Source organism: Aspergillus udagawae (assembly GCF_001078395.1).
Source record: "Aspergillus udagawae IFM 46973 DNA, scaffold_7, whole genome shotgun sequence".
Classification (NCBI taxonomy): domain Eukaryota; kingdom Fungi; phylum Ascomycota; class Eurotiomycetes; order Eurotiales; family Aspergillaceae; genus Aspergillus; species Aspergillus udagawae.
The window spans coordinates 1,609,791-1,630,346 of NW_025091270.1; the positions used below are offsets into that span (position 1 = coordinate 1,609,791).

At 52.7% G+C, this 20,556-nt stretch overlaps 10 protein-coding genes across 10 annotated transcripts; 6 read left to right on the plus strand and 4 right to left on the minus strand.

The window, feature by feature from the left end:
• Positions 1 to 27: 27 nt before the first annotated feature.
• Aud_009222 (D-isomer specific 2-hydroxyacid dehydrogenase family protein) lies at positions 28 to 1,276 on the plus strand (the record flags this gene model as incomplete). Its single annotated transcript, XM_043294082.1, has 4 exons — positions 28 to 175; positions 230 to 296; positions 362 to 645; positions 693 to 1,276. 4 exons carry the CDS (start codon positions 28 to 30, stop codon positions 1,274 to 1,276), a joined length of 1,083 nt encoding a protein of 360 aa, XP_043150017.1.
• A 340-nt stretch (positions 1,277 to 1,616) lies between these two features.
• On the plus strand, positions 1,617 to 2,345 carry Aud_009223 (uncharacterized protein; the record flags this gene model as incomplete). Its single annotated transcript, XM_043294083.1, has 1 exon — positions 1,617 to 2,345. One exon carries the CDS (start codon positions 1,617 to 1,619, stop codon positions 2,343 to 2,345), a length of 729 nt encoding a protein of 242 aa, XP_043150018.1.
• A 2,811-nt stretch (positions 2,346 to 5,156) lies between these two features.
• On the plus strand, positions 5,157 to 6,429 carry Aud_009224 (cytochrome and DOMON domain-containing protein; the record flags this gene model as incomplete). The annotated part of the gene is made up of 2 exons (XM_043294084.1): positions 5,157 to 5,190; positions 5,237 to 6,429. The coding sequence occupies 2 exons, from the start codon at positions 5,157 to 5,159 to the stop codon at positions 6,427 to 6,429; spliced, it is 1,227 nt and encodes a 408-aa protein (XP_043150019.1).
• A 506-nt stretch (positions 6,430 to 6,935) lies between these two features.
• On the minus strand, positions 6,936 to 8,016 carry Aud_009225 (DUF1295 domain protein; the record flags this gene model as incomplete). The annotated part of the gene is made up of 2 exons (XM_043294085.1): positions 6,936 to 7,263; positions 7,322 to 8,016. The coding sequence occupies 2 exons, from the start codon at positions 8,014 to 8,016 to the stop codon at positions 6,936 to 6,938; spliced, it is 1,023 nt and encodes a 340-aa protein (XP_043150020.1).
• A 329-nt stretch (positions 8,017 to 8,345) lies between these two features.
• Positions 8,346 to 11,103, minus strand: Aud_009226 (putative DNA mismatch repair protein; the record flags this gene model as incomplete). Its single annotated transcript, XM_043294086.1, has 3 exons — positions 8,346 to 10,216; positions 10,264 to 10,652; positions 10,697 to 11,103. The coding sequence occupies 3 exons, from the start codon at positions 11,101 to 11,103 to the stop codon at positions 8,346 to 8,348; spliced, it is 2,667 nt and encodes an 888-aa protein (XP_043150021.1).
• A 352-nt stretch (positions 11,104 to 11,455) lies between these two features.
• pfa4 (putative palmitoyltransferase with autoacylation activity Pfa4) lies at positions 11,456 to 12,946 on the plus strand (the record flags this gene model as incomplete). The annotated part of the gene is made up of 5 exons (XM_043294087.1): positions 11,456 to 11,790; positions 11,836 to 12,007; positions 12,058 to 12,357; positions 12,408 to 12,486; positions 12,543 to 12,946. 5 exons carry the CDS (start codon positions 11,456 to 11,458, stop codon positions 12,944 to 12,946), a joined length of 1,290 nt encoding a protein of 429 aa, XP_043150022.1.
• Positions 12,947 to 12,986: 40 nt separating this feature from the next.
• Aud_009228 (transcription factor domain-containing protein) lies at positions 12,987 to 15,513 on the minus strand (the record flags this gene model as incomplete). Its single annotated transcript, XM_043294088.1, has 7 exons — positions 12,987 to 13,911; positions 13,958 to 14,113; positions 14,166 to 14,773; positions 14,817 to 14,908; positions 14,962 to 15,182; positions 15,229 to 15,345; positions 15,395 to 15,513. 7 exons carry the CDS (start codon positions 15,511 to 15,513, stop codon positions 12,987 to 12,989), a joined length of 2,238 nt encoding a protein of 745 aa, XP_043150023.1.
• A 232-nt stretch (positions 15,514 to 15,745) lies between these two features.
• Positions 15,746 to 17,174, minus strand: Aud_009229 (NAD(P)/FAD-dependent oxidoreductase; the record flags this gene model as incomplete). Its single annotated transcript, XM_043294089.1, has 2 exons — positions 15,746 to 16,606; positions 16,653 to 17,174. 2 exons carry the CDS (start codon positions 17,172 to 17,174, stop codon positions 15,746 to 15,748), a joined length of 1,383 nt encoding a protein of 460 aa, XP_043150024.1.
• Positions 17,175 to 17,720: 546 nt separating this feature from the next.
• Aud_009230 (aromatic amino acid and leucine permease) lies at positions 17,721 to 19,340 on the plus strand (the record flags this gene model as incomplete). The annotated part of the gene is made up of 1 exon (XM_043294090.1): positions 17,721 to 19,340. One exon carries the CDS (start codon positions 17,721 to 17,723, stop codon positions 19,338 to 19,340), a length of 1,620 nt encoding a protein of 539 aa, XP_043150025.1.
• Positions 19,341 to 19,711: 371 nt separating this feature from the next.
• On the plus strand, positions 19,712 to 20,428 carry Aud_009231 (putative 2-haloalkanoic acid dehalogenase; the record flags this gene model as incomplete). Its single annotated transcript, XM_043294091.1, has 1 exon — positions 19,712 to 20,428. The coding sequence occupies one exon, from the start codon at positions 19,712 to 19,714 to the stop codon at positions 20,426 to 20,428; it is 717 nt and encodes a 238-aa protein (XP_043150026.1).
• Between the last annotated feature and the right edge of the window lie 128 nt (positions 20,429 to 20,556).

The window sequence follows — 20,556 nt, forward strand, 5'->3', positions numbered from 1 at the left end:
GTCTTAAAACCTGACAACAGAGCGAAAATGGGTGATGCGGCTTTAGTCAAGGAGCAGTTGCTCATAGCCTTCATGCATGACCTACCCGCAGCGGTGGTCGAAGATATCCGCGCCAAATTTCCCAACGCCGAGATTACCATCATTCAGCTGGAGAGGTTGGCTCCGATCCCAAGCGGTTCGTCATGCACCCCCATTATTTTGGCAATGGAGGCTCTGACTCGTCCCTTAGAATACGCGCGCAAGGCTACCATTATTGTGACTTTTACCAATCTGCCGAAGATTGAGGACTCAGCCAAGTAAGTATACATGACAGCATTCCTACCCGGGTGGTGGTCTTACCGAAGCGAACTGATCGGGTCAGTATCAAGCTGATTCATACCCTCTCGGCCGGAGTCGACCATCTCTTGACCCATTCTATTCTCAAAGACAGCATGATACCCATCAGCACCAGCTCGGGGATTCATGGACCTCCTATTGCCGAATGGACTGTGATGAACTGGCTCGCCGCGTCGAAAGAGTTTGTTCGGACGTATGAAAATCAAAAGCAGCATGCCTGGGGAGATGTGGATGATTACATGCAGGGGCTTCATGACCAGGTTGGGAAGAAGGTGGGCATTCTGGGATACGGGAGTATTGGACGACAGAGTATGTTATTGACCACTTGAATAAAACTGCTGCTGACAGTGATCCAGTCGGCCGTGTCGCTGTCGCTCTAGGAATGACCGTCCACGCGTATACGGCTTCTCCTCGCCTGACTCCCGAATCCCGTCGTGATACCGGATACATTATCCCCGGCACCGGCGACAAGGACGGCTCAATACCGGTATCGTGGCACCATGGCACAGACAAGGCGTCAATTCATTCATTCCTGAAGCTCGGATTGGACCATCTGGTAGTCTGCGTGCCATTAACGGCGCAGACACATAATCTCCTCGGAGCCGAAGAATTCGCCGTCTTATCCTCACACATACCCGCCGGACATCCTAAGCCATATCTGACCAACATTGCACGTGGCAAGATTATCGACCAGGAGGCATTGATCGCGTCTCTCCGGTCGGGTGAGTTGAGTGGGGCAGCGCTGGACGTCACCGATCCGGAACCACTCCCTGCGGATCATCCGCTATGGGATGTGCCGAATGTACGGATCAGTCCTCATATCAGTGCCCTGGGCAAGGAATATTTTCCCCGGTCCTTCGATATTGCCAAGGAGAATATACGGCGACTGGAGAGGGGAGAACCGCTGGTCAATGAGTATAAACGCACCAGGGGATATTAATTGGGATATTCTTGACTGGGAGAACCTTTTATTTTTTTTCTTTTTCCATTGAAGCACGCATTTTAAGAACTAGAATTGATCCCGGCTGCGACCTATTTAGATACTTCCTACTTGGGATACAATACATGGGTTGACAGGCGGACATACCCCGCATAGACCAATCAAAGGCAACCCCACATGCCGCGGTGACAAGCTTATCGCCGGCGCTTATCATCTGGCTGAAAGCCTGGAACCTCAGGAATCCAAGATCGGCTCGTCATTGCATCGGTCTGTCAAATTCCGGGTTCCAACACTCACACCTGTGGATAATTCTTCTACTTAGTTCTGTATGTGACAGTCAATGTCTCCGTTCCCCTTTCTCTCCCTTCCTCCCGAAGTCCGCCTCCAAATCTACCATTACTTGATCCCCAACATCCCCATTCGCAACTTCTCCCTGATCCGCAACAAAAAGCCGCCCCTCAGACGAGACGGGAAACCCTGCTGCCCCGCCCTCCTCCGCACCAACCATGCAATCCACACCGAAGCCATCCGCGAATGGTACAGCGCAGCGGCCTACGAAGTCATCGTTGACGCAAAATATATCCTCTTTTGCGGCAAAATCCTAGCCCCCTATGTCCCGCTCCCGTCTACGATCCGTTACGTCACAACCATGCAACTCTGCATCGCGCTGCAGCGCACTCCTTTACATCTCCTCCGGCCCGAGGCCATGGCACCGCTGGAACACCTCCTTGGATTCCAAGATAGACTTGTGACGCTGGCCAAGGGGATCGGGGATCCGGTTGGGCGCAGGCTAAGGACGCTGTTGGTAGAGATTGAGGTTGATGTGCCGCTGCTGTTGAGCTTGAGCAAGACGCCGGCGGAGCTGCTGGAATTGCTCCGATGGAACTTGGATCCGATCAGGCAGAACGTGAGGGGGGTGGAGGTTGTTAAGTGGGAGGTCAAAGAGCAGAGCTATGGGATCCAGAGTCGGGAGTTTCTGGCCGCGTATGAGGAGTTAAGGACGGTCATGCATCGGTTTCTGGAGAATATGAGGGAGGAGATGGTATCGGTGGAGGATGACTTGGTTTGACGTTCATGTATGTATTTACGTCCATGCAATTATGATAACAATGTAGTAAGGGAGTTGTCTGCTGACGATGGTATCTGGGGATTGCCCCAAATAGGGAAAAAGCACGGCCAAGCAACTCAGCCTGACGGCTGACTGTGCCTTGGCGTCAGTGTCATCATGACCTTGTCTGCCTCAAGACAATAACTTGCAAAAGCCGCCATTTAAGCAGGGCTTGTTCATTCTTCTCCTGTTTTGTCACTTTATGAAGTTACTCGACTAGCCGAGATGGAAAAGCCAATTCCTTCGTCGCGAAACAGATGCCGTCAATGTTGGACCGGGTGCTGCAAATGCTACATTGCTGGAGTCGAGTGTCCTGGCTACGACGAGAAGGAGCCCCTCAAGGGGCCACAGCGGGTGAAGTGACATCTCTGCCGAAGAAGAAGACTGTTCCGCAGACTACTACCAAGCAACATGTGCCGGAGGTCTACCAGAGTATACTTGCCTGCTCCAGCTAGCCGAAAACCCGTTCATTACTGCCTTCCCTATGGAAAGTCTTCAAGCTGTCTCGCCTCCGATCCACTGGACGATTGTCTCCTAGCGCTGAGCCACAGATTTCACCGAATACTCCCCCAGAAGAGCCGTAGCGATTTGCGAGAGATTAAAGCCAAGCATTGCCAGCACCGAGGACAGGCTATCTGGTATCTGAAGGACAAGATAGGCAACCTAGACAAGTGTCGTACAGACAAAACGCTCGTTGGGGTGATGATGCTGCTATTCAGTGATGTGGGTACCAATATCTGCTTGCATTGAACTGATGCTGACGACCATTGCAGTACAGGCAATCTACTACGATCACTTCAATGCAGCTCTGGAGATGATCCCGCTCCGAGGAGGAGTAGAGAAGCTCCTTTACTCGGCGGCGCACCTCAAAGCTTTATTGCTGTATTTCATGACGTACGATCTCACCGTGGGTAGTGGAACATACGCTGACCAAGTCTAGTAACAGAGTCATCAGTAACACGACCAGTTTCTTCCGACCACATCCCTCTTGGCTCGGATATCCGGTCGATCGACGTGATCTCCCACATGTACGGGGACGGCTTCTTCCCTGTTCTCCTCTGTCCACCCGCACTTTTAGCAAATATCATCCGGATCAATCATCTCCGACTGCAGGCCTTCTTGCATCCGTCCAACGAGTCCGAAGGGAAGGCTCTGGCGTTGCTAGTAGGCCGGATCACGACCTTCTCGCCAGAGAACTGGGCAGTGCCTTGCGCGGCCCCCGGAAAAGGAATAACTCTTGGCCATGTTTACCGCTCTCGCAGTGATACTGTACTGCATATTGTCTCTGCATTGTCTCTGCAGAGACTTTGCATCCTCCCCTGAACGGCACAGCTCAGAGCAATGAGAGTAGCGCACACAAAAGAACTCTTCACGTATCTGAAGCAAGGCCTGCGGGGCACCTGGGATCGGAAAGTGCATGCTCTGGCCGCTCGTTGTGGCCGGAGTGTGCGCTCAGGGCGACTTGGGCATGCAACGCCCGACAACTCTCGGCTTTGGGAACGGACATCGGGACTCCTTTACCTCTGCTGGCGACAGTCGTTTCCAGAAACTTTTGGGAGAGTAAGAGCAGAACCTGGAATGTATGTTTTGAGCAACCATGCTGTTTTGTTGTATAGGCTGTCAAGTTGTCCGGATATAATGGGACTGATCGGCCTATTAAGGATCAGATCATCATCATGAACAGTACTCATTATGATCTCGTCGCATGTCTATTCGCTTAGGGGAGGTGACATAGGCAGATAGAGTAGAATTTATCTCCTACGGACTTGGGAATAAGATTGAGGACGGTTGCTCAATGATTGTCCAAGTAAGTCGAGATAATCTCTAATTCTCTTCTATCCATTCTAACGATCTTGTTTTTCTTCACGAAAGGCTTGCGGAGGCTGTGGAAGCCGGGGAGTCAGGATAAGGATTAAGGTGGGTGAGGCTGTGCAAGTTGAATAAAGTTCCCTTGGCAGCAATCTAAAGTCTCTCTTCAAGCTATCTTCGATCCTTCAGGCTCCAGCATTTCCCCTGATGTGGCGAAGCTGAGACAATAATGTTTTGGCACGGAGACCGGTTTAAAGCCAGACCAATCAACCCGGCTCTACGTATTTGACCATCCTCTGGCCGCGACTAAAACCAGGGTTCTGGCCGAGATGCGACTTCGACATGCCAAGCTCGCTTTTAGACACTAGTTCTATCGCTTGGAGAATGCTCGGAGGATTCATATTCACTCCTTGGCGTCTCGACCAGACTCCGAATATCTCAATCTATTTCGGGTGTTTTTCGGTTCTTCGTCGGGTTTAATGTCGACTTCTGAGGAGAGCTTGATCTTCACTATGGTTGACCTTCCTGCGCAGGGAGAACTGGGGGCACCTGGGGTCAAGTCGCCGATACTAATATCAGTCTATCTACATGGCACAGACTGCGATGACGGTCAGTCAGATAATTCGAGATGAACACGCGATATTAGGTGGACCTATCTGGTCTGACCGTGTCAACTACACCGGTGAGCAAGGTTGTTCTCAATACCCAACATCTTGTCGAAGCGTCCGTATGGCGAAGGATCGTGGCGCTCATCAACGTGGCTATGCCAACGGCGATCAGTTACTGAATAGAGTCTTGATGGCCGTGGGATCGGTTCTGACGAGTTATATTCCCTCTTTGAGTCGTCAGTCGAGCTGGTATACCTAGAGGAAACTCTGGTTGAGAACCGAGGACTTATATAGTCCCTCTTGCTCAAGAGTTCTGCTTGCCCACCACAGTAACAATTAAAGATCCACCTTCACAATGCGTTGGAGTAGACTTCTACATCTGGCATTTGGTACGTATCTCCTACCTGTGCCTCCGCACAAGTGCTGACGTGACAGCTCCCCTTGCCGCCGCCCAAATCTACTCTTTTTCTCCCGCAAGCGATGTCACCTATAGCGTGATAGTACCTGAAAGCACAGTTTCCTCCAACTCTGGGCCGATCTACTTCCAAATCCGAGCACCCACCACGTATCAATGGGTGGCTCTTGGTCAAGGCTCGCAGATGACAGGCTCTAACATGTTCATCATGTACGCCGCCTCTGCCAACAATGTCACCCTCTCTCCCCGGTCTGGCAGAGGTCATTTCCCGCCGGGCTACAACCCCGATGCGCAGATCGATCTCCTAGACGGTACTGGCATTAGCAACGGGTACATGACCGCCAATGTGCGCTGCAATAACTGCCTTCAATGGACCGGGGGCTCTCTGGATCCGTCCAGCACCTCAAGTAGTTGGATCTGGGCAGAGAAGAAGGGTCCCGCGATCGACTCCAGCGATGTGTCGTACAGTTTCACACTGCATGATTCCCACGGCGTGCAGACCGTCAACATGGCACAGGCCAGAATGGCCACTGTGAATGCATCAAACCCGTTCGCTGGGTTCAGCACGGCTTCGACCCCACAAACAGCAACAGGAGGGACCACAACCTCCAACTCGAACTCGGGATTAATAGCCCACGCAGTCCTCATGAGCGTCGCCTTTGTCGTATTATTTCCGTCCTTCGCTATTTCAATCCACATCATCCCCTACTCCAAGACCGTCATGCGCATCCACGCACCACTGCAACTGTTCACCCTGGCTATGGCCATCGCGGGACTTGGACTGGGAGTCTACCTCGGCATCGATACAAACCAATTGAACAAGTACCACCCGATCATCGGCCTGGTCGTCGTCGGCATGCTGGTGCTCTTCCAGCCGCTCATGGGCTTACTCCAACATATGCATTTCCGACGCAAAGGCGGAAAGAGCGTCTTCGCATACATGCACCGCTGGCTGGGCCGGGCGCTGATTGCCCTTGGCATCATCAATGGCGGTTTAGGGTTCCTGCTTACCAAGAACTCGGGCAAGGGTGCGCCGAAGGGGGCCATCATTGCCTACTCGGTTGTTGCGGGTGTGGTCGGCCTGGTGTATATTATTTTCGTGATTGTGCTTCCGTTCAGGTCGAAGAAGAGTGCTGGGCTGCAGAAGGAGGTGTCGTCAAATGGGTCCGGTGAGGGACCTGGGTTGCAGGAGAGGAGTCATGTCAGTGGCTGATGTGGCATAAGATATGTACTTATGTCTGTCGAGATGGGGTTGCGTTTGATTGAGCGTATTTGACCAGTAGTATATGGAGGTCTACCGTTTAACTTAGAGATTCAAGATGAGTTAATTGTATGTATGGCGCGTGTGCTTGGTACTATAAGCGGGTCCACGGACTATACAAGACGGCGCTCATGGCTATACACGTAGTGAAATATATGATGGAATGAAGCTACTGCATAATTCATGCACCTTCAGTTCGACTGAGCGCGGATTTCCAACACCTGCCGCCAACACCGTCAAGACACGACAAAGTGGCAGGGATCTGTAATTCTTGCGATTGTCGTATAAAAACCACTGTTCTTAGCCCCTAGAGGTTGAGACAGCCGCGACCATCAGATGGTTATACATTTGGTCTAAAAAATATGGCAAAGCCTCATAAATACTCAGCACATCCACAGCGGCATACATAGAAAATATGAACCATAATTAAGGCCTTGGTAAACTATATACATTAGAATCTACTGACCAAATGAAGAACGCACCACCTCCTCAACAACGACACCCACAAGCCCACTAGCAACAACAGCCCACGTCCACGGATTTGCCAGCTCCGACAACCCAGGCCAGAAGCTGTTCTTCTCGCGCCGCCACGCCTGCAGCTGCGCATACTTGTGGGGATCCTGAATCCTATACCTCTCCTCCTGGCTCGCCTCATTCTGCGCATCGCCGCCCACTACACGCAGGAAAACATAGTTTGCAATCGGACCAAGCAGGACAATCGGGTTGAACGTGGTTGCCGCGTTGAGGACAACGAACGATAGGTGCACGAGGGTGTCGCCCAGGTAGCTGTAGCATGACCGTTAGCATTTAGTCCTTGTATGAACAGGCGGATACGATTACGTACTTCGGATGACGGACGATACTCCACACGCCATGGCGGCAGAGATCATCGCGCTCCTTGAGGTGCAGCTCCAGCTGCGTATCAGCCAGCGCCTCCATCGCGAAGCCCGCGCTGAAGAGCCCGACGCCCAGGGCGCGAATCACGCTGGACGTGTCCGCGTCAAACGCCACGCTCGACCAGCTCATCCGGAATGGCAGCGTAAAGGGCAGCGTGATGAGCGTCAGGAACGCCGCTTCGGGGAGATACATCTTGAAGAGTGCCGAGTTCCAGAAACCGCGGTCCTTGGCCTTGAGCTCCTCGTAGCGCGGGTCGTCTCTGCCGCGGGCGAGAGAGCGCGACACGATGCGGTAGAAGAGCCTAGAGCCCCAGGCTGTGACGCAGGTTAGCAGGACCTTTTCGGTCCAGGGGATGGCGTCCATGGCGCTGGAGAAGTTGAGGTTGTTGAGGTACATTGGTTCGCCGACGGCGGTCCACCAGGCGTTGGCGACTTGGCTGAGCGGCCAGAAGTAGTCTTTGATTTCGCCGCGGTCGGTCGCTCTGGAGAGAGCGTAGGCTGCTACGGAGAAGCTGGAGTGGAGCGTGAACGAAGGGAGGATGGTTGATTTGAAGATGCCGACATCGCTGGTGTTGAGCCCGAGATGGGAGCGTTCGTATGGCCATCGGTCGACGTCGACCAACGGCTTTGCGCCGGCCTCCATTTTGAATGCCAGTGCTGTTCAATCGCTATGTCGATTGAAGGGATTCCATCTTGTTGTTGATGATAGTGGTGTTGCTGGGGTTTTGTAGGTCGATTCAGTGTTGATGTCAGGATTATGTAACGGTTCGCTGCGGCCATCTGCCAAACAAGGTATTTGGCCTGCTTGATGATATCATCGCTATGCATAACTTTATGGAGAATTATACTCTTTAATAGAAATGCATTTCTCAGTGGTGTTGATTTAGATTAATTGAGGTGCATTTATATCTATACATGTCATAAGTATACCGACGTTGCTATCAAGCATTGGGCAAGTAAGTAAGAGAAGGTTCATACAGATGAGCTGCCCAAGTCAGGATCATCCAGATGCTGATGTATATCGGAGAAGTTCATCTGAATGGTAGGGTTGTCCGAACCTTGTGTAGTTCGAAATTTTTGCTTGATTAACGAGGTTAATTGACTCTCCCATAAGCTTAGGAATTGTAGATCCGCAGCCGTAAACCCCGCGAAAGTATCTTCCTCTCGTATATATAGATCATGTTCATATAAGGCGCGAAATTGCTTGGAGATCAGACGAATATCTGCAGGTTGCACCAGGCATAAATCATGCAATTCGCACCCCACGGCTATCTTCTCGAATGGTAACTTGTTTGTTTGAATTCGTCGGATTTTGGCCGGATCTGAAGCAAGTTTAGTTTGACTATGCGAGCTTTTATTGCGCATGAGATAAGACCTCGGATCGTGTGGGCTCAGACGAGGACTGGAGTTGTCGGTTTCAGACATCGATTGTTCCGGCTCCGCATTGCTGTTATTGGCTTCGGGCTGCAAAGCGGCTTTGGCAGCAAGATATCTGCTCATATGAGGTGAATTCGCGGCGGACGCATTCTTTCTCTGCTCCCGCAGCTTTGTGATTGCTTCTCTCTTGCGCTTCTCAAAGTCAAGTGCCATTTCCAGGTCGGGGTTATGGTCAGCATTCGCCAGTCTGTGCAGATTTGCGGACCATTGGTCCAGCCGTCTCGACGCAGGCTCTGAAGCGCGACTCCGGCTGATGACTGGCGATTCGACCGGGCTCGTCGCCTCCCCAGACGGTCCTGGACTTCCTGAAGTCGCAGTGAAACTCTGATGGGCCGTTGTTGCTGAAGTGACTGGCGGATGTTCACATTGTGCAAATCGGTTCTGCACTAGCTGAGACAAAGGAGTTTCATCGTGTTCGTTTTCCGGACGCTGCTCAACCGGCTCTTGAGGAACTGATGCTTGTGTGGTCCTCAAGAACCACGTATCAAGAGCACCGTTACCATAACGCTCTTTGTCGCGCTGCCTTGAAGCTCTTAATCGTGCAGATGGACCGTGTAGTGGCGTGATTGGAGAGGTTTGCGTTGGGTCAGAGACCGAAGCAGAAGCAGAAGAGGCAGACTCGGCTGGGGAGTGTGATAATCGATTTGAACCAGCTGTGGATGCACTCGGTGAAGCGGAACTTGCTGAGCGCAGCGAAGATGCATCGGTCGTAGACCTGGATTCCTGTTCCTGCGCCACCCGAGGCGGGCGTGCCGATCCCGTTGGAACCCTCAACGGAGTTTTATGGGATGGAGCTCCAGAAGGGGCATACAGTCGTGTCACTGACCATGGATTGAGGCCCTCTAAATCTCTGGTTCTCGTATGACCGGATACACCTGGACTTCCATCGGCGAATAATCGCTGTTCGTGTCGGCCATTCTTCGGGCTGCTCCTCGTGTGAAAAAGTGAGCTAGCCGTGACGAAGCTTGGTGGCTGGTTACCCTCATTCGCAGTTTCGACAGAACATTCAGTGGCGTCTTTACGAGCTAAAAGCAGTTCGAAAGCGTCACTATTTGCCATCCTTTCTTTCCCTTTGGAGGAACTTTTGCGTGTCTCAGTCCCAGCAGGGGTTTCACCGTAAAAGTCCTTGAATAGATCTTCTGCAAGGGAGAGAACATCTTGTTGATTCTCAAATAAAACATCGTCCTTGGCTGGTTCAACATTCACGTCGTAACAGGCTTCCGGGCAACGGATTTGCAGGCAAAGGAACGGATCTGATATGTTTGAGAAACCGCCGCTACGCGAGGCAGCTGCTCGTAGATAGGACTTGTACAGTTTTAAGATGTCCTGTCCAACGCTCCGAGATGCTGAAAGAGGTCTACCGTCCACGCTGAAGAATTGTCCCGCATTGTTCACTTTTGAGAAATCTGCGATCATCAGCCAAGTTTCTCGGTTCAATGAGTGGAGTAAATACCCGATCCAGGATCCGCAAGTAGGGCCATCAGCTGAAAAGAAGAGTCAGTACCACTCCCAGACTCCTCATCTGAATCGTTTCCACGCGGCCACTGCCTGGTTACGCAGGCGGAAGCGACCTCAGTGCCGACAACTTTGAGTGCTGCGTCCATGGGCGAGGCATTTTTTCCAGGGGCGTAGACCCAGTTCGCCTTTTCGCTAGGAGCTTTCATAACCTTCAATGAGAGCCTTATAGTGGGTTGAGCAATAGCATACGACTGTATGATTTTCTTGATCCTGGCTATTGTCTTTGCGGTGCTTTTCAGTACCGTTTGCCTCCGAACTGGTATGTTCTTAAAGAGATCCGTTACTCGGACCGTTGTACCGACTGGGTGCGAGGCACGTTGAGTACTTCGAATGTCAGCACGCCCGAGGCATTTTTCCAGGCAGCCTACCTGATGAGCTCGCCATTTCTCCCATATTTCATGCAGAAGCCAACTGGGTCCGCTTCAACTCTGGTCGTGACCGTCACTCCTCCGCAAACTTCGGCAGCACTGGCTAACGCTTCGCCTCTGAAGCCTAGCGACTTCCCGCCGAGATTCCTCAGATCCTCGACAGTCTCGATCTTGCTAGTGAAGGCGCGTTTACAGACAAAAGGATGATCTTCGGACGGAATTCCATGTCCGTTGTCCTTTACCTGGATGACGTCGACTGTGTTCTTTGAGATTTCTACAAATATTGCAGTGGCGTGTGCGTCAAGAGAATTCTCCAGCAACTCCTTGACAATGGAGCAGGGGTCCGAAATGACAGAAGTTGAGCCAATTGCTCGAACAGTGGTCTGGGGAAGGGCCGCGATCGGCATCCTCGGCGGTGATGACGCGATACTCGGATCATTCTCTAGATATATTGAGCCTTTCCATGTTTTATTGATGAGAGGCACTCAAATATCGATGGATTTGACGAATATATATCAGTGAAGTATGTATGAAGATGGCAGGGATGATGAATGGCCGTCGATATTTCCACGCACGCTTCTTGTAGAATCTAGGTCACGTGCTTTCTGCTTAGTCAAGAGACTCAAGACCACCTGCACCACGCGGTCAGCATCAACAACACCCCTAAAGAATTATTTTGAAGCCATGCTAGACGACTTTGGCCTCAATCAAGTTTCCTGAGATGCATAAGATTGTATAGATGAATATTCCCTTATCAAAATGCTCTGTCGCTCGTTCAACATTTCGCAGTTGGCCATTCCGTTCGTCTCCGCGTTGATCAGTTTTCTTGCATACACATCCCAGTTATTTTTCTACTATTTCGAGGAGGCACCACTAAGGTCGCAAGAGTTCTGGCGCCTGAACATCTTCGCTCTGTGCATCTGGGTATGTTATTACCGCGCATGCACTGTAGACCCTGGCCGGATACCCAAAGATTGGATGCCCTCCAACCTTAAGCAATTGGAAAAGGATTGCGCAGGGGGCAGGCAGCGCTGGTGTCGTCGATGCGAGGCTTTCAAGCCACCGAGAGCGCACCATTGCAAGACATGCCAGAGGTGAGTTTTGTGGCTCGAGAGTTATTCCCGACTCACAATTTTCAGGTGCATTCCGAAGATGGACCACCACTGTCCCTGGACATCGAATTGCATTTCACACTTTACATATCCTCATTTTATGAGGTTTCTGTTCTATGCAGTAGTAGGCATGGGCTATCTTGAGACTCTTCTCTTCGAGAGAGCTTCGATAGTCTGGGCGTCGCGCCATCTCCCTAGTGTATGAGCAGATTGCCCGCATGATTTCTGGTGCAAGCTAATCCGTTTTAGTACCTCGGCCCCAGTTTGGGACAACTGGCCCATCTCTTCATTTTATTGGTGGTGAACAGTCTGACCTGGCTTGCACTATTTATTCTTCTGCTTCGAAGTCTCTGGTCCCTAGCTCTTAATACCACCACTATCGAATCATGGGAGATTGAACGACATGAGACTCTACTGAGACGAGCTCGACATTTTGGGGGATATCTGTCCGGACCAGGTGGTGTCCAGGTTCGGGTCAAGAAGCAGGAATTTCCGTATGATATTGGCATATGGTCGAATATCAAAGCCGGAATGGGCGGAAGTGCGAACGTTGGTTCAGCCTCGAGATTCTTGACAGGTGCAATGCTGACGGCGTCCAGGTATTGAGTTGGTTCTGGCCATTTGCAGCTACTCCTGACCGGTCGACTGGTCTCGAATTTGAAGTCAATGGCTTCGAGGGTGAGTGCACTGTGCGATGTACAAATATATAGAACTCATCAGTTAATGCTGGGCAGACCCAAACCTATCATGGCCGCCGCCAGACCCTGATCGCATCCCACTTCCCGCAAAGCAGGAGGATCTGAGCGCCGCCATTGCGGCTGCCGATGCTTCGTATCATAGGGCCGTACAAGCGCGAAATAACCAGCGGTCTAATGATGCCAGCCATTCGGAGGGAGCACATAACATTCAGCGTCGGAAACGCTTCCATGACCGGTTTAATGAAAATAAGGCGAAAGAAAGGGATTCTGAAAGTGAGAATGACTCTTCCGATGATGGGGAAGCGCAGGATGGTGAGGAAGGCTGGAAGAACTCTGAAGGAGACCGCCTCCGTGATTTTGGAGTTGACGAGGAGGTCGAGTTTTACGACGAGGAAGACATTCCTCTAGGCACTTTGATGCAAAGACGCCGACAACAGTAACCGGGTGGTCAGCATGTGCTGTATGATAGGGTGTCTTACTTCACAATGATTGGCTCAGATCAGGGTCGAATCTCGGATCATGGAGAGACAGAAAATCCCCCAACATCTGCGTTTCCGGATGCTGCAGCTCCCTTGGCAATGCACTTCCTCCACCGAACAGAGCCCATTCAGCCGCGCCATCGAACAATTTCAAAGGACCCAGACTCGCGTTGCTCTCTGCCATACCTGAGGGACCCATCTCGCTTGTCGGCCAGCCTTGCTCATCAATCGATCCCGCAACCGCTTCTTCTGAATTGCAATTCCCCTCATTCTGCCGCTTCCACATGGACTCCCATTGCTTAAACTCTTCATAGTCCGAGGCTACTTTGCCCACCTCATCAAACGACCTTAGCCTCACGAGCGCCCTCTCCAACGCCTCAATCAACTCCACCTCCGATCTCGCCGATTCCCCACTCGCCGCCATCTCCCGAATCATATCTAATCCGACGCGTAACGCCTTGCGAAAATGATCGGAGCGATCCTGGATCGAGTACGCGATCAGCACGAGCAGCGCTGCTCGGCACGAGCTGTATTCTATATACGAGGCGCGCGCCAGACCAGGACCAAGGTCACTGTCACGGAGGGTGCTGCAGATGGAGATTGCGTCGGCGGCGGCTGTTATGCAGCAGGTTACCAGTTCCTGGCGGGGTGTAGGCCTTTGAGCGGTGCCTGAGGGCGGGGTAGCTGGGGAAGTAGGGTTTGAGGGCGAGCCTCGCGAGAAGAGAAACGGGCGGCCGATGAACATGCGGAGGAGGCAGTGTTTGAGTTTGAGGTGGGCCGTTGATCGATCGACTGGGGTCTGGGCGTCATTCTTTTGGATTAGGAGTGGGAGCGTGGACCACCATCTTTCTAGGTCGTTTTTCCTGTTGGCGAGTCGCGAGAGCAGGAGGGGGAGGTCCTGTTTTGGGGTGGTGCGGAGGAGGGATCTGCGGTTGTCAGTACCTCTACGCTTTACTGGTAGAGTGGACGCACATTTCTTTGTAGAAATCCTCCAGGTGATGCGTGAGATGAATAGAAGCAAGCATATATGGGGCTGTCGAGTCTTGTTCGGCCAAATTAACTGGCAGATGCGTGTCGACATCCGATCGCAGCATTCCCAGAGGTCGTCCATGGAATATAGAAATTTTCCTACTCCATCAATCAGCATTATAGCAGACAAAAAGCAAGATAGATTGAGTACCTCTCCATCGCATACGCCGTCCACCACACCCTATTTCTCCTCTCCATCATCGCTGCACTAAACGCCTCCCCCACGCATCGCCGATGCATTCCGTTCTGCATCGCCAGCCGAATCGTCAGATTGATATACACGTACCCCAAACCCGCCGCATCAATCGGCAACGCATACGCCGCAAAAAGCAGACAGGCCTGCACGCTCTCCAGCGAGGACACCTCGATGATCTCCGGCAGCAGGCGGATCGCTTCCTGGTAGAACATTGTGCCCAGCTCGTCCTCCGAGAAGTTTTGGTTGGACGAGGCAGGGGCGGGCTTTGCTTCAAGGTAGGCGTACTGCGTGCCGATGGCTAAAACAGTCAGGATGATGCTGAGGACTGGGGCGTCTTTGCTGGTGAGGGATTCCGGGTTGGTGTATAGGGCGGTTAGTCTGGTGAGGAGCCATGGTCTATCGACGTATAAGTAGTGGGTTACGGCGTGTTTGAAGAAGATGCCGACGAGGAATTCGGCGATATGGCGAGGGGGGATGCAGGAGATGGCTGCTGCGAGGGTCCGCGAGCTGGATCGGAGCTGTTTCGCTCGGGGGTAGTTTGATATTTGGTTTGCGGGGTGAATCTGGACCAGTTAGTACATATGGAGGGCTACAGCAGAGACATACCTGGCTCAGGGAAGCGGAAGCCGCCATCCTATCCTCGATCTGACGCTTGACGCGCATGGAGAAGTTCCAGTAGGAGAATTCCCCGGAGAAGTCTGTCTATAGTCAGCGCCAGCCATCTACCTTACAGAATAGACAAGAAACGCACGAGTAACGGTATCCTCCACGGGATCGATCGTGCACTCCTCTTCTTCTATAGTCAACTCCGCCTCGTCAGTTTCCGGCTGCGTCTCCTTGTCCGTCTCATCAATCGACAACGCCATCTGCTTGAGACTCTTCGTATCTAGCGCGATCCCCTTGAACGCGTGTCTCAGGATCCGCTCCATGTACATGGCCCTCTCCTGCAGTTCCACCAACGCATCCCGAGCGCTATCAATGTCAGCCCCTGCATCACTTCAACTACTGACGTACGTACCTGATATCCTGCGGTACAGGCATACCCTGCACGCGACAAGGACGGCCCAGGTGCGAACATTTCCTGCAGGGGATTCCCCCCTCGCATTTTTCTTTCCACCGGCGGCATTGATCGCAGCTGTATTGTCAGTGTACTTGATTCAAACTTATTCTCGAGGTAGGCCTACGCTCTGGCTGTGCGCTTTCTCTCGTCGGTTACTTTGCGCCGTTTGAGTCGGGGTGCGGGCGCTTCGGTGCTTGACTGCGCTCTAGGGGCGGAAGGTATTGGTGGCCGATATGCGCTCATGTTCTATATAAAAATGCAGTGAAGAGAGTAGACTATGTGTTATGTGTTGTATGTCAATAAATGCAACGAGGATTGTTACATTAGTGTGGCTGCGGGCTTATCTCCAGGTGGGGAAGCTTAAGGTTGGCACTGATAACGGATGTGGTATAAATACGGGGTAATAATCCACTGATAACACTAATCTAATATAGGCATCATATCTGTTGATGCAACACGGGCAACTGGCTAACTATTACTGCTTGGTAGCAAAAAATGACCCCGTCCCAAGAATATCCCCGTCCTCTTCTTTTCCCCCCTGCGCCCTGTCAATCCTCTCCTCAGTCGTCTTGAACAGCCTCGGCATCGCCGTCTCCTCAAAGCTAACCCCCTCGCCCACCATCTTCGCCAACCCCTCCGCGGCCAGCCAAATAACTGGCATCCCATGCCCATTCAACCCCGCCAAGATAAACTGCCCTTTGCTCTCCGGCACCGCGCCGACATGCGGGTTCGAGTCATACGAGTAGCCCATGACCCCCGACCAGATCTGGTCTACCCTAGCCCCGGACTCCTCCCACCCGCGGAACGTCCGCTGCATATACCCATCGTAGAAATCCTTGGCCACGTCGATGAGCACGCTGTCGTCGGTGTTGTTGTACCACTGGTCGCGATGGGGCTTGAAGAGCACCGACGCGCCACCGACGATGATGCTCCCGTCTGCACGGGGGATGAGGTAAGACAGGACGTTGTCCATGGTGCGCTCGATGTAGGAATTGGTCAGTAGCGGGGCAGTTTTCCCTTCTGGCACGGCGATGCGGCAGCAGACGCCTTTGCAGGGGATGATGTTGTGTTTGTATTGGGGGAGGAGGGAGGAGACGTAGGCGTTGGAGGTGTGGATGACTTTGCTAGCGTGCAGACTGCCGCGGGGGGTCTCGATTGTGAATGTAGTGGTACTGCCGTCTGCAGATGGTGTAACCGCTGTTGCGGGGGTGTAGGTCTGCAGATTGACCTTTCCTGACGCCAGGAGTTTGGCGAGAAGGTGCATGATGAACTTGTAGGGCCAGATGGTGGCTGCGGTGTAGGAGGCACAAGCCACCGCGCCTTTGACGCCGCAGATCTGACCGCGTTAGTACGGATAGTGGCATGATTTCGAGGCGACGTACCCCCTCTACATCCTTTCCTGTGTGAAAGTCAACATCGTCCATGTACGCGAATCCGTACCCCTTCATGCGCTCGTAAACCTTCCTCGCCGCCGCTGCAGCTTCCTCATTACACCACACATCGATTGTCCTTGTAAGTCTGAAATCGCAGTCGATCTGCTCACTCTCGACAAGTCTCTTGATCGCTTGGACATGCGCAATCTCAAACTCGGCAATCTCCGCCGCTGCTTCAGGTCCAGCACGGTCAATGTACGTGGGGATATGTCCGTACCGATCCGGGCGCAGATGGCCTCCATTGCGACCGGTGGCGCCTGAACAGGCACCTCTTGCCTCGAGGATAGTGATTGACTTGATGTTGTTGTGGTTGTGTAGTAAATGCCAGGCGGTGCTCACGCCCGCATACCCAGCGCCGATGATCACCACGTCGCTGTGCGTCGGGAGATCTTCGGTGGAGCGATGGTTGTGTAGTTCGTGGGGGTTGTTCTGCCAGAAGCAGGTAATGGGGTTTGAGGGAAGGGTAGCCATTACTTGTATTATTTATGTTCTTTATCACTATGGTCAACTTTTGCCCACTGTAGATGGTCTCATATATACTTATTCTGGCGACGGTTGTTGTCTAACCAGGAGTTGTCGAGTGTTAACTTCCCCACTTCTCCTCTCTCCGTCTCCGCTGATCATCCTTTATCTTTTCTTATCTTTACTATGCGATCTGCGAATCTCCGGTCAAGTCCGGTTTATCATCATGTGACCCTGCATCATCCGGTCCAGTTCCGGTTGGTCATGGTGTAACTATCCCCAGAAGTAAGGGCTTTAGGTTGCGGTGGCTACACGAAAAGAGGGGAAATCGAAACCTTGAGATAGGAATTGCAAATGCATTGTCTTCATTGGAAGAGCCTGTCAAGCTATCTATCACACTCTAATCTCAAAGCTAAACCATCACCGGATGAGCTTGAGCATAGAGATAAGCCATTGGTTAAATATCGCCAACTGGCGACAGGATCGCCTTAACTCCAAGGTCCCCAATCTACTTTCAAATTGAACATGCCACCTGAAACAGAGATACCAAGAATAATGCCAGATCCAGAAAAAGGCACCCTCCATGACACCGAGAAACAACTCCCTGACAATGTCGACGCCGCCGCCGAGCATCTCGGCGAGATCCGCCTGGTCAAACAAGGCCTCCACCAGCGACACATCCAGATGATTGCGCTGGCCGGGACCATTGGTACCGGCCTCTTCCTCAGCTCTGGGCGTGCCATTGCCCGCTCGGGGCCTCTTGGAGCCCTTCTAGGGTACACCATCATCGGCGTGGCCGGCTCAGCGGTTGTCTTTGCCGTGGGCGAGATGGGGGCTCTGGTTCCGCTGAATGGAGGCGTGGTCCGCTACGCCATGCTCTTCTTCGACCCGGCGCTCGGCTTTGCCAACGGCTGGAACCAGGTCTATTCGTACCTGGTCTCGATCCCCGCGGAGCTGGCCGCGGCGGCCATCATCGTCGAGTTCTGGGTGACGGTCAACAATGCGATCTGGATCACAGTATTTGGGGTGCTGATGCTGGCGACGGCGCTGCTGTTTGTGCGCGTGTACGGGGAACTGGAGTTTGGGTTCTCGATGATCAAGATCATGCTCGTCATCGGCATCAATATCATGGCGCTCGTGATCACCTGTGGAGGCGGGCCGGACGGGCAAAGCATTGGATTCAGATACTGGCGGAATCCCGGCCCCTTCGTGCAGTACCTGGACGTCCCGGGCTCGTGGGGCCAGTTCCTGGGGTTCTGGACGACGCTCAACAACGCGCTGTACGCGTACTCAGGGATGGAGAACATCAGTGTCGCGGCGGCGGAGACGCGGAGTCCGCGGCAGGCGATCCCCAAAGCGGCTCGACGGATCTTTGCGCGTGTGTTTCTGTTTTATATTCTGTCCATCTTCATGGTCGGCATGCTGGTCCCCTCCAATGACCCCACTCTGCTCCGCTCGACCGGTAATGCGTCCCAGTCGCCTTTTGTCATTGCCGCGCGGCGTGCCGGCATCCATGCTGTTCCATCTATTATCAACGCTGCGGTTCTGACCTCTGCCTGGTCCGCGGGGAATTCGAACATGCTCGGAGGCTCTCGCATCCTCTTCGGGCTGGCCATGCACGGACATGCGCCCAAATTCTTTACTAGGGTCAACCGGTTCGGGGCGCCGTATGTCGCCGTCTCCCTGATCGGCGTCTTTATGGGGCTCGGCTACATGACGCTGTCCGACTCGGCCAGCACCGCTTTTACCTGGCTGCAGGACATCGTCTCCATTTCGACTCTCGTGAACTGGATGTGTATCTGCATCATCTACCTGCGGTTTTATTACGGGTGCCGGAAGCAGAAAATCGACCGGCACCGAGAGTTACCGTGGGCGGCGCCGCTGCAGCCGTACCTGACGTGGTTTGCGCTCGTGCTGTTTACGCTTTTATTGTTCACTGGGGGATACAGCACGTTCATGCGCAGGCACTGGGATACGGAAACGTTTGTCTCATCGTATTTGAACATTCCGATCATTCTGGGGTTGTATTTTGGGTATAAGCTGTGGGGGAGGACGGCGATGGTGCCCCTGGAGGAGATTCCCATCCGGCCGTTTATCCAGGCGTACCGGGAAGAGCCCGAACCAGAGCCGAAAAGGAGGACCTGGTGGAGGCGGTTGAACATTCTATGGTCATAGTTACTCATTCTTAATCCATGTGTTCATGTGTTCATGTGTTCATGAGTAACATAACTGATACTGCGAGACCACATTTCCATAATAAGTCTTCCTAGAGTTATCAGCGTAATCTCCGATAATCCTCCGATATGTGGACCGGAAGGCATTTTGATCAGTACATAGTATCTACATATTCAGATCGATAAGATAAGCCAGAAGAACGTGTCTCATCCGCCGGAAGTGATCCGGTCCTCCATGTCCCATCACTTCTATAGACTCCGCATTTCTCCACATCCCAATCATGAAATCCACATAAACAACCCACCCCTCACTCATCACTCACACGAGAACCAACCCCCCAACGACGGACAACATAACAGTTACCAAAGAAAATGCCAAAACACATTATCTTCGACGTGGTCGGCACCTGCGTCTCCTTCGACGCCTACTTTGCCTCCATCGCCGACACAATCGGCCCAAAACTCACAACTTATGGAATCACCCCCAAGCACTTCGGGTACACATGGATGACCGCCGCGGAGCTCGAATTCACCTTCCTGTCCATCTCCGAATCTTACCGCCCCTATAAAGATGTCATGCGCGCGCTCTTCTACCGCAGCCTCTTCATGGCTGGCGTGGCCAACCCACGCTCAGCCTTCACAGATGAGGAGCGAGACGCATGTATACGCGGCTATGCTTCTCTGCAGCTGCGTCCTGAGCTTGTGACTGCGTTTGAGAGATTGCGGAGCGCGGGGTTTGAGGTTTGGTGTTTGACTACGGGGGATGTGGAGCGTGTCCGGGGGTATTTTACGCGGGCCGGGGCCGAGATGCCGGTGGAGAGGGTGTTGAGTTGTGATGGGTTGAGGGTTGCGAAGCCGGCGCTGGGGGCTTATCGGGCTGCGCTGGAAAGGGTAGGAGATGGGGAGAGGTGGTTTGCGGCGGCGCATTTGTGGGATGTGTCGGCTGCGGTGAGGGCGGGGTTTCGGGGGGCGTATTGTAGTGTGCTTGAGGGTGAGGGCTGTTGGGAGGTGTTTGAGAGGGAGAGGTTGGAGGTTGTGGTTGAGGGGTTGGTTGAGATGGTTGACGGAGTGATATCTTTGTCTAAGTAGGTTGTACTTCCTCTATATCTATCTTATAGCAGAAGCTCTGCGTATGAATTTTGCGGATAGAAGTATAGGTATCATTCAATGTAGAGGTCATCATAAACCAAATTAAGAGACATCAATCCACTCATATC